Source organism: Erigeron canadensis, chromosome 1, assembly GCF_010389155.1.
Source record: "Erigeron canadensis isolate Cc75 chromosome 1, C_canadensis_v1, whole genome shotgun sequence".
NCBI lineage: Eukaryota > Viridiplantae > Streptophyta > Magnoliopsida > Asterales > Asteraceae > Erigeron > Erigeron canadensis.
Window position 1 is genome coordinate 23,106,776 of NC_057761.1, and position 13,065 is coordinate 23,119,840.

The 13,065-nt window shown below is 34.1% G+C and overlaps 1 protein-coding gene across 1 annotated transcript; it reads left to right on the forward strand.

Annotated features, from left to right (window-relative positions):
• The first annotated feature begins 552 nt into the window (after positions 1-552).
• On the forward strand, positions 553-4,052 carry LOC122587347 (protein FAR-RED IMPAIRED RESPONSE 1-like). The gene is made up of 6 exons (XM_043759488.1): positions 553-1,025; positions 1,168-1,300; positions 2,426-2,494; positions 2,601-2,845; positions 2,932-3,008; positions 3,679-4,052. The coding sequence occupies exons 1-6, from the start codon at positions 553-555 to the stop codon at positions 4,050-4,052; spliced, it is 1,371 nt and encodes a 456-aa protein (XP_043615423.1).
• The last annotated feature ends 9,013 nt before the right edge of the window (positions 4,053-13,065 follow it).

The window sequence follows — 13,065 nt, forward strand, 5'->3', positions numbered from 1 at the left end:
TATGCTTGGTAGCTAAATGTATTATCATATTTAAAACATTAAGATTTATAGTAAATGAAATTACTCTTTATAACACATATAAATCACATAAAGGAAAACAATCTTCATACCATCACAACCAAATTCATAAACGACGTTTTAGTCTACATATTCGATCTTAATAGGTAAGAAACGATTATTATATTTATCATCAATAATCTTGTATCCATATAGAGTTAACCACCAATATATATATCCATATAACTTTTATTCTCATACACTCACATACGGTCAATTATCCTAACCCACGGGGTTAGCAACATGAATACCAATTTTGGTCACCAATTAATGTTCTGTTAAACTCATTAGTAATTCTTTTTCTCCATAAGCACAATAACAGGCAATATAGATTTTATAAACTTTTATGCAAATCATCTATACTATCTTATCAAGCATTTTGGCTTTTTTAAAAAATCTCAGTTCATGATTTAAAGTACCTAAAATACCCCTTTTCTAGAAAACTATGGAAAACCAATTAGGAAAAGAAATATAGAGCGTACAGGATGCAGGGCGATGGTGAAATTTGATGCCATAGGTGAAAAAGGGTATTTCAGACTCGCAGTTTTCGAAGAAATACACAACCACCTAATGGTTCCGCCTCAATACAGACACCTATCAAAGCAGGAAAGGCAGCTCAAATATGCCGAACAACTGTTTGTGTACTATGCATCAGTATGCAATATAGGACCAACCAAGGCACACCAGCTTTATAGTAGCATGAAAGGATGTGACGAAAATGTCAATGGAACTGTAAACGATTTCAGGAATTGGTCACGGGACTTGAATGTTTATATTAGTGAAAGCGATTCACAAATGCTGATAAACAAAATGGAAGAAAAGAAAGAGTATTTCCCCGGTTTTTCGTTCTACTACATGGCTAAAGATAGCTTGTTGCACTTGTTGTTTTGGGCAGATGAAGTTGCCAGGTGCAACTACAAGGAGTTCAATGACTTTAAGTCATTTGATGCCACATACCAAACAAACAGGTTTCTATTTTTCTTTTTTATTTTTTTTTTTAAATCTTGAAAATAGAAGAAAACGCATTCTGATCAAGTTATCAAGTGTGAATGCTTACACTAGCCAAGTCGTATAACAATAACAACATTCACATGATCTTTTTGTCGATAGATGCAACACGATGTTTGTGCCTTTCACTAGCATAGATAACCGCGGTAAATGTGTTACATTTGGAGCGGGGATCATACACGATGAAAGGCAGAAACTTACACTTAGCTGCTTAATTGTTTCATGGAGGCATTCGGTAAAAAGCCGATTATGGTGGTGACTGATAAAGACAAATCCATGGAAATAGCCATAAGGAATATATTTAAAACAACCAAACATAGGTTGTGCATGTGCACTGGCGGATCCATATACACTCTATGGGGTCATTGGACCACCCTTGGCATAAATTTAAAAGAGCCTGAATAAAATTTTAATTGAACCTCCTTACAATTTTTGAATGACCCCCATTAGAATTGTGAAAGAAAAGAAAGCCCAATTGTGAATATACTCTCTGCATGCCTAAGTAAAGCTCTTGATTGTTGTTTGACTTCTTTCTTTTTCAGCTTTCCCTTGATAAATTGGTAAGGTATTCGTTATTTAGGGTTTTTGTTTATGGTATTTTTGAATATCTTGATTCATGGGTGATGAATGTTATTAGTGAAATTAATTAATAGGTGGTGTATCTGATGTGTGTACACGATGATTTATGAGGAAAAGTAACATTTAATATTAGTATGTGGTCACATATGAATGGAGAGTGAACCTTTATAGGTATATTTAATAGGAAGTGATATTTATACAACGGAAATTCGCCATCTACAATAAACGTATAAACTTTAATGCACAGGATACAACTGAATAATGCAGAGATTGTTGTAGATGTGTAATTTTTGTTGTAGCAAAATCATTTCCCATATCTAATTACTTTTTCCTGTCCTTTATTTTAACACTCTGGAGCAAGTACATTATATATATCTATTTATTCTATATTTGCCTTACGATTACAATGTAAAGGTTGAAACTTGGTCAAGAAGTATTGTAACAATTACTACCCTTTAAAAGTATTATTCTTTTATTTATGTTTTTATGTTGCATTTGTGACCCGACCATTAACCCGACCCGTTATAGTCTTTTTTTACATTTCCTAGCTTCAACCAAGTCATTGTAACAATCTCAACGACCCCCATGACTTAAATTCCTGGATCCGCCACTATGCATGTGGCACATTACACAGAAGTTGCCAACCAAGGTATGATTCCATTGACTCTGTTTTTAGATTAACAGAACCGAGCATTAGATTAACACAATCGAGCATTAGATTGCAGTATAAGCAGAAGTATAAACATCCCTTAAAAAATATAAACACAACTCCCTATCACAGGTTAAGGACGCGATTCTAAGTATTGAAGATGAAGCAGAAAGAGATTTTAAACAACGATTTGACAGTATTGTATGGAACATGCACATGGAACCGAAAGAATTTGAGGGATAATGGGGACAATTAATGGTTGATTTTCTCACTGACGAATGATAGTTGTTTTAAACACATGTTCCAGATTAGGTCCTCCTGGATACCGACTTATTTTATCGACACCTCAATGTTTGGGCTCATGCGAACGACCCCAAGATCTAAAAGTGAGAATGCCTTCTTCTCCCATTTCACAAGATCGGTTTCAAACTTGGTCAACTTTGTGAGTGGGTTCGAATCGGTGATGCTGAAGCAAAGGTCAAAGCAAGAGGATTTGGATGCCAAGACAATTAAAACCACCAGAGAGTATTGCACAAAGCTCAAAATTGAAAGGCATGCTGCAAAGGTGTATACACACACGATGTTTGAGGTGATTTAGAACGAGATTGAGGTCGCTCTATATTCGTGTTCATTGGCAGGGATGACTATAGAGGAGTCTGGGCAAGTTTCTGTCATACCAGAGAATCGGCAAGATTAAAAGACTGTGCAATACAAGGTAAATGAAAGTATGCTTTGTTGCTACAGATTGATTATAGTTATTTATACATATAAATAAATCATTCTTAGTTTATATATAACTAGCATATCAACCCGCGTAATACGCGGGTAACTTAAAAAAAGTATGTTATGGCAAAATTGTTTAGATGACAGGAATGTAAAAGATCATGTATAAATTGTTAGAATTTTAAAAATATAATATAAATATTCTTTTTTAAATAGCTTCATAGAAGACAAAAGTAAATATTAGTTATGTTTAAAGATATCAAACTATGAAAAAAATCAAATGGTAGAAAATTATGACATCATTAAAAAAAAGAAAATGGTTAAGAAAAGATTTGGAAGTATTAAATAAGTTATTTTTTTAAAGATGATGATGTAATCACAATTCTCTTTTATTTAATATAGAGATATGCAATTCTGTCGGTGGTGAAGGTACATCATAACCATGAGGATGGCTTGGTAACATGTACATGTAGACACTACCTAAGGTTTGGTCTTTTGTGCCGACATTGTTTTTGGGTCTTCAATTTCATCTGGAATATCAATGAGATTCCAGAAAGATACATCAACTGACGTTGGACGAAAGATATCATAGAGATCACGAAAAAACAAATATGGTAATGCAAATGCTGGTGTTCAAAAGTTTGTTCATGAAATATATACAGCCGTAGAAGATTGCAACGATAACCTTGTACCCGATGAGAAACTGCACGAAGAATATATTGAAAAGGTTAAAGCATTGAAGAGTGATGTTGAGAAGAAAGTGCAAAAGACACCAAAGAAGAGGAAGGAAGATACTATGGCAGATATGATTGGGACCAGGAGGCATGACGAAATCCTTATAAACAACCCACCATTCGGATCATACAAAGGCTGTGCGAAAAAAAGACGAATAATGGGAGGCAAAGAGGTGGGAATAAAAGAAAGCCAGAAGAGAAAGAAGATCTGTATCAACTGTGGAGGTACAAAACACAATGCAAGGATGTGCGGTAAAGAACGAGTTACAAAGAAACAAATCACTTCAACCGAGGCTGAGTAACACGAGAATCTTCTTCTACCTTGGGAGGACGTCTATGACCCTTTTTAACAAGCAACTTAGACAAGACTACATTATCAACATCTTTTGCAGCTTCATTCTCAACCTCAAGCCATCCTCACGGTTATGATGTAATTCACCACCGACAGAAATGCATATTATATATAAACTAAGAATGATTTTTTTTTTATATGTATAAATAATTAATCAATCTGTAGCAACAAAATATAGTTTCATTTACCTTGTGTTGCACAGTCTTTGAATCTTGCCGATTCTCTAGTATGACAGAAACTTGCCCAGACTCCTCTGTAGTCATCCCTGCCAATGAACACGAATATACAGCGGCCTCAATCTCCTTCTGAATCACCTCAAACATCGTGTGTATACACCTTTGCAACATGCCTTTCAATTTTAAGCTTTGTGCAATACTCTCTGGTGGTTTTAATTGTCTTGGCATCCAAATCCTCATGCTTTGACCTTTGCTCCAGCATCGCCGATTCGAACCCACTCATAAAGTTGACCAAGTTTGAACCCGATTTTGTGAAATGGGAGAAGAAGGAATTCTCACTTTCAGATCTTGAGCTCGTTCGCATGAGCCCAAACATTGAGGTGTCAATATAATAAGCCGGTATCCAAGAGGACCTAATCTAGAACATGTGTTTAAACCAGCTATCATTCGTCAGTGAGAAATCGACCATCAACTGTCCCCATTTTTCCTCAAATTCTTTTGGTTCCATGTGCATGTTCCATACAATACTGTCAAATCGTTGTTTAAAATCTCTTTATGCTTCATCTTCAATACATGGAATCGCGTCCTTAACCTGTGATAAGGAGTTGTGTTTGTATTTTTGAAGAGATGTTTATACTTCTGCTTATACTCCAATCTAATGCTCGGTTCTGTTACAGAGTCAATGGAATCATACCTTGGTTGGCAGCTTCTGTGTAATGTGCTACATGCACAACCTGTGTTTGGCTGTTTTAAATACATTCCTTATGGCTATTTCCATGGATTTGTCTTGATCAGTCACCACCATAATCGGCTCTTCACCGAATGCCTCCATGTAACAATTAAGCAGCCAAGTGTAAGTTTCTGCCTTTTCATCGCGTATGAGCCCCGCTCCAAATGTAACACATTTACCGTGGTTATTTATGCCAGTGAAAGACACAAATATCATGTTGCATATGTCGACAAAAAGATCATGTGAATGTTTTTATTGTTTTACGACTCACCAGTGTAAGCATTCACACTTGATAACTTGATTACAATGCGTTTTCTTCTATTTTCAGGAATTTAAAAAGAAAAAGAAAAAAGAAAAAGAGAAATAGAAACCTGTTTGTTTGGTATGTGGCATCAAATGACATAAAGTAATTGAACTCCTTGTAGTTGCACCTGGCAACTTCATTTGCCCAAAACAACGAGTGCAACACGCTATCTTCAGCCTTGTAGTAGAAAGGAAAACCGGGGAAATACTTTTTCTTTTCTTCCATTTTGTTTATCAGCATTTGTTAATCGCTTTCACTGCTATAAACATTCAAGTCCCGTGACCAATTCCTGAAATCATTTACAGTTCCATTGACATTTTCGTCATAATCTTTCATGCTACTATAAAGCTGGTGTGCCTTGGTTGGTCCTATATTGCATACTGATGCGTTGTACACAAACAGTTGTTCGACATATTTGAGTTGCCTTTTCTGCTTTGGTAGGTGTCTGTATTGAGGCGGAAGAATTAGGTGGTTGTGTATTTCTTCGAAAACAGCGAGCCTGAAACACCCTTTTTCACCTATGACATCAAATCTCACCATCGCCCTGCATCCTGTACGCTCTATATTGCTTTTCCTAATTGGTTTTCCACAGTTTTCTAGAATGTCCACTTTAATTTTTGGTGGTTTCCAACTCTACTCCATATATACCACTTCTGGTATATCCTCCCACTTCTGGATTTCCACAGTTTTCTAGCCTGAAACACCCTTTTTCACCTATGGCATCAAATCCTGCCCTATAGTAGTTTTAGCGTAACATTTGAACTGCCAACACCTATGTCATAACCTGCGACACGCAGTTCCTATCAGTCATTTTAATCAAACACTTTATGAGCAAAGACAGATTAATCAATTAAATACAACTCTTCAATCAATAATAACACGATTCCATACAATCCTTCTTTCATCGAATTCATTAAGCTATACAAACATCCTGTGTTTCACACTCTAAGCATATTGATCATCAACAAGTTTTATTCAAAACTCCAAATAATCACGGTTCCACTAAAACTAACTGTCATTAAGCAATAAAATACGATTAATAATATGATTCGGTACAATCCTTCTTTCACTAACACATACAAACACCTTGTGTTTCACATTCTAAGCATATCGAGTAGGGATGAGCAAATGACCCGAAAACCCGTGACCCGACCCGAACCGACCCGCCCGACTGCATAACGGGTCGGGTTTCGGTTCAACTTTTAATGGATTTTTGGTTCTCGGGTCGGGTCGGTTCAAAACCGGCAAAACCCGTCAAACCCGGCTGAACCCGAAATAGTTGCAGGAAATGGTGCCCGAGCCTATCTTCACCCTCTTCTTTCTTTTCATTGTAAGTTTATATATATTAAAAAATAAAAGTAAGAGCAAAAGACTCATGGATGAACATGCCTCAATTCTGTATATATATAAGCTTTCATTTTCATAGAGATGGTGTTTCAACTTATGAGAGAGAGTAAGTATGGATAGTAAAGACATTGCTTTTCCTTTATCTTCATATATATTTTTTTATTGAAGAGCTAGATTGAAGTTGTTGGATAAGATAAAGGTTGGAATAGAAATGTAGTTGTTGAGAGATATATACAAACGAATGTGACGATCTAGATTGAAGTAAGAAGAGGGTTCTCATATTTTGAGATATGTGAAAGTAAAGATAGAGTAAAAAAGTCAAACACAAACAACGTAAACTTTTATGTACAAACATTTATTTTATTCTATAATATAACATATATGGAAAGCAAATAAAAGGAAAACAATAAAGTAAATCTTGACTAAACTTAAATACGTGTAACAACCATATAGTTTTGGGTCACATCCACAGCTGTAAACATTATCTTTAAAATTTTAACACATATCTCAAAAAGGTTTATCTGATTTTCAATCTCAAAGCAAAATATCATCAACTTCTTTGAGAAAAACCTACAACAAAAACCTAATATACATGAAAAGAGAGTGCTAAATTCTCATCACTTACATCGCGGAGCTTTTATCTTCTTATTCATCTTGCGAATCAAAAACCCAAAACAACAACTTGCACAAAACATGACATCCGTTTAGATGTCTTAATTTACAAAATGTTTTCTTTCAAATACATATATGAAGATATATACAATAGATTGCAGCAATGATTAGTTCATCGTTGGGCAACCTCGAGGCCATTAAAATAGTCATATTATTGCAGCAAACCATCAATTTTTGGTTTTTCTCGGTTAAACCCGAGCCCGACCCGGTTGAAACCGGGACCGAACCGACCCGCCCGTGGAGTCAACGGGCCGGGTCTCGGTTCCATTTTTCAAGCATTTTCGGGTCACGGGTATTGACGGTTCGGGTCGGGTTGGGCCGGTTTTCAACCCGTACACATCCCTAATATCGAGTATCAAACATTTTGAATCAAACCTACAAATAATCACAATTACATGAAATCTAAATGTCATTAATCAACAGAAACATATAAACACCTTGTGTTTCAACATATCGAGTTTCATACTGTTTGAATCAAACCTACAAATTATCAAAATTACATGAAATCTAACTGTCATTAAGCGAAACGAACACCTAGTGATTCAGATTGATTATCAATTTAGTGATTCCATAAACTAAATATATAAACAGATATTAACAGCTTGTGTTTAAGATTCACTTACTGTTTACTATTTCTTCGAGTTTCTCATCGCTTATCACATCGTCTTCCTCCATTGATTAACGTACAATTCGGAATCAGTTACTGTTTTAACTGACAGCGGCGAGGTTAATTAAAGTTGAATTTTCCGGCAACGATTAACAATATGAATCGAATAAAATAGATCAAAGGAAGATGAAGATGACGACGGGGAGATTGTTTGACCGCGATTACCGACACCGATGAACAATATTAGAGTAATAAATAGGACGTCTGGCGGTGGTTTGTGGCGAGGTTAGGGTTTTGGCCGTCGGATGGAAACGGTGGTGAAAGAGGAGTGTGGTGTTTTTTTATATTTAAATAGTTCGTGTATAATTACCTTTTTGTTAAATGATCATGACCTTAGATTACATCTGATCCAATGGTCTAGATTAGTTTCCTGGTTTTCACAAAAACCCTTGTTTTTAAATGAATTCAACTCTACCTATAATGCCATTAAATCTCAACCACTCATTTTCTCCTGTCTCCTCAAATTTTAACCACTCATTTTTTCCCCTCTTCTCCATAAATCATTTTGCTCATCTAATTTATTAAAAATATATCTTTTATCTCAAAAACAGTATATCGATAAATTATACAAATTGTATGGTTGTTCTTAAAATTTCATGCTCTTTCCATTAGAGATGTCATTCGATATAATTTCGACGAATATTTAAATGCGAGGGTGGAGCCCGTACAGATAAAGCATTTGGCTATCAAACTCTATGACTTATCATTTCTTATAACCTGTCACCCCTACCATCTCACTGCCGCATCACGCGGCACTATCCCTCGTAAGCAATAATAAGTAATAAACATTAACAAAATGACCAAATGTCAAATTACATATGAGGATAATTCCACCTAATGTTAAAATACAAATAGATTTAACAAAAATTAGGTATACTATTTCTTTTCAACCTTTAATGAGAAAAAATCGGTAAATAGATGTTGAACAGTGAATTATACAGCCAATGATTAACATAACCATGCTAATACGTATAATGTCATCCTAGTGACTCCTGGCGTCTCTTTTCATAATATTAAATAATTTCTACGATATGAATAAACTAACAATTTAACCATACCAGAATATACAAACTAAGCATATTTAGTTATGACAAGCTCTAGATATTCTGCAGTTTGTATTTCGTATCTTTCTATCAAGTTATCTCATATATACAAACTTTAACTTTTATACAAATCAACATTAACATTTGAAGGACGAGCTATTCTTTTAGTAGTATTACAAGTATATGTTTAATATGGTCACATTGAAGACTCCACCCATATACTAAACTTCTCAAAATACAAAGACAGGGTCACCAATGGTACAAAAGTTATCCAAAAGTACTTTTATAAGTTTCTTCATAATAATCTTGATAATGAATCAGTTGGTTCACGAAATTAAGATGGTATATCAATATCTTTTATAGAAAGACAAACATATATAATGTCATTGTAGAGTAGAAAGTATTTAGAGAGATCATTAAATAAACCGATCTAATTGTTTTAGTAGTAATATAAAGTGTATCGGTGGATGTTGATATGTAAAGTACATTTTTTATATATTCAAAGGCCAGTATTCATGTCTTAATAAAATATAACATTCTACATTTCAAAATAAATGTGTAACTATTATACAAGTATAACTCTATGTCAAAATATCTATTTGTATTAATGAAAACACTAAATAGATTAACATAATCTATTTGTTTAACTCTTGAAACTTAAATGTTCTAGCAAAACGTATGTAAATTCCTACAATTTCATGTCAAGAACAATTTAGCTCAATTGGGATGAATTCACATTAATAATTAGGGGTGAGTACGGTTCGGTTTGGGTCGGTTTTTGACTAAAACCGAAACCGAACCGTCATAATTCGGTTTTTGAAAACTAAAACCATTGGTTTTGGTTTTTTCGGTTTAGGATTATTTCGGTTCGGTTTTTCGGTTTTAGTCGGTTTTTAACCACTTGCGGTTTGGATCAAATTGAGCTTGAAAAGTTTATAAGTTTATACTCTATAATTACACCATAACTAATCTCAACAAGTTTTCAAAACAATATTAGTAATAATAACACTACAACAATGACAACAAATCCATAAACGTAAGTTGTATAAAATTCAAACAAACTTTATATATGACTATTTATATCTATTACCCATTAATTAATTATACATTTATTAAAACAAATCAATTTTGTTGTGCATTTTCACTTAAAACATATTAATGATATTATTATATACTTCTAAAATGCAAATACATTAACATATTTACCAAAAATAAATAATAAAATGTTATAAATATAAAATAAAGTAAACAATATATATTTTTGGTTCGGTTCGGTTTTTATGGTTCGATTTTTTATTAAAAACCAAACCGAACCATAAAATTCGGTTTTTAGAAAACCAAAACCGCTGGTTTTTTGTTTTTTCGGTATTCTATTTTTTCGGCTCGGTTTTTTCGGTTTTCATGGTTTTTTCGGTTTTCGGTTCGGTTTTTATCACCCCTATTAATAATAATGAATAACTAATTCATAAATTAAATAATTCCATGTAGTAAATTAGTCCCATTAATAATAAAATATTAATTTAATGACGTAACTGCATTAGGTGTCCAGTTTTATGAACTGAAACGTTTGAGACGGTCAACATTATCACTTTGACTATATTATAAAGGAGTGCGTAAAGCAATTCACCGTTAATTTATAAATCGTATGTCTTTCAACGATTTACATTACTAAATCTATGCTATTAGCAAGTACCAACCATTTTGAACACGTATAAAACCACTAAAAAAAAAAAATTCATTTATTCACACTTACCTTAGATAAATGTGAAAAATTTTCTTAATATATTCACAATTAAAAATATTTAAAAAGTATACACATGTAAAAGTATGAATAAATTGAAATTTATAATTTTTTCACACTTAAATATGTGAAAAGAAAAAATTCACACATAAAAGTGTGAACAAATGTCAAACATATTTAAATTTTAAAGTGTGAAAGTCAAATTGTAACACCTATTTTCTCCACACATTTTTTGTGTGAAAGTCAAATTGTAACACCTAATTTCTCCACACATTTCTTGTGTGAAAAAACTTCTTGTTACAATCATTACATTTTTAAGTGTGAACATTCGATATACTTTTACACACTTGGAAGCGTGAACTTTTTTTTTCCCCACACATATAAGTGTGAAAAAGTTGTGATTTTTTAAATTTCTTCACACTTTGAAATATGAATACTTTTTAAACATTTTTGTAAGAACCCAAACCTTTTTAAACAAAATCGTATAAATTTTTTTTTTACATGCCCACTGCGGCGCAGTGAGGCAAAACACCTCCACTGCGACGCAGTGGAAAACTTCGGCAGAAAATGAAAGGAGGCTCACTGCGGCGCAGTGGGGCACCACACACCCACTGCGCCGCAGTGGTAATCCTCGGCAACAATTACCCAAAAGCCCGGCGCAGTGAGCTAAGACAGGCTCCCACTGCGGCGCAGTGGAGCTACCTGCAGCAGACTTTTGTACAAAAATCAGGTTTTCCCTGCACTTGACTCTTTTTGTTAAAACCAAAACACCATTTCAACTTCAACAACTCCAAATACCAAAACATGACCTTTAAAGCATATAAATCACCCATACATGAAATCATTTCTTTTTACAAGAGTTATGACTACAAAATTCCACAAGCGGGTCGATAACCCTACTTGGGTAATTGTCAAGTTAGTTACAAATTTTACCATTACTAACGTTTCTAACGCAACTACAACTTTTCAAAAGTTCAACCAAAATAATTTGACCAAATAACATGTATCATAAGCCAATGGGTACCAAAGGGATCATCTACCCAAATTATCCAAAATGTCGACCTTTCAAATGGCATGAGCTTCCAATTCTAACTTCACTCAATTGCTTCTTTACCTTTGCCACTACCAACTCCTATAAAAGAGTTAAACAATTAAACCATAAGCAACGCTTAGTGAATGCATACACATATAATCATAATCATGTCATTTCAACTTTGTGCAACAAGCACCATATAAGCCTAGCAAGCTAGCCTTTTCATACATTTCACACAACATACATTCATTTTCAACATGGCCATGGATAATTTGGCTAGTAGGAATTTACCCACCTACTAGCTCTTCCAAACAAATTGACTAGTAGGAATTTACCCACCTACTAGTTCTAACAAACAACTATCAAATGGGTCATAGGAATTTACCCACCTATGACCTCTAGTAACAAGAACATGATTATATGCATATACACTCACCTTAAACTTGGCTAGTTGACACAACAAGGCTACAAGATCAACAATTTAATCTTCCACACATATACAAGAGTAATCACATATCATCTATGAGTTCCATGACTCAACTACTTACAACAATCTACTTACATTCAACAACTCTAAGATTATGGTGTTTGGCTACTAAACACTTTCCAACAAATCTCTAAATTCTCAAAATAAAGCTTTATTTCATAAACACTAGCCAAACACCTTGAGATTCTTACCAAAGGGGATTCTCACTAACAACAAATTCTTTCAAACAATAATTCATTTATCATTCAAATTTAGTTAGGGTTTTACTTGAAAACCCCAATAGCAAAAACCCCCAACTCCAAGGCTAAGAACCCTAATTTTAATAACAAATCAAACTAGGGTTATGAAATCAATACCTCAAGAATGAGAGACAAAGAATTAGGATTTTCAAATTGAAATTCTTCCCCTTTTTCTCCCTTAATATTTCGGCCACCACCACCTCCAAGAAAGCCCCAAACTTCAATTTCTAAATCAATTGGAGATGATTTTTTTATTGCTTCAGGATTACAATTCTTTACTTTTGGTTTTGAAGCTTCAATTACATGGGTTTTAAGGATTTTGAGAAGGGGAAGTAGTTAGAAGAGAAAAGAGTTTGAGTGGGAAAACATGAATAATCAACATAGTGGCCGGCTTTTCTCCCTGCTAGCCACGTCCCACTTTGTATTTTGTGGGTAAAATACCCGCTAGCCACTAAAGTTCCAACTAAATTAACCCCTTAACTCAAAACAAAATACTAAGAAATTAATTTAATGTCAAAACTACG

Excerpts from the sequence above, each read along its gene's own strand:
- LOC122587347 (XM_043759488.1), top strand. The coding sequence starts at position 553 with ATGGTGAAATTTGATGCCATAGGTGAAAAAGGGTATTTCAGACTCGCA. Across the intron at positions 2,495-2,600 it reads AACAACGATTTGACAGTATT|ATTAGGTCCTCCTGGATACC; the intron begins GTATGGAACATG and ends CACATGTTCCAG. Across the intron at positions 2,846-2,931 it reads ACAAAGCTCAAAATTGAAAG|GGATGACTATAGAGGAGTCT; the intron begins GCATGCTGCAAA and ends GTTCATTGGCAG.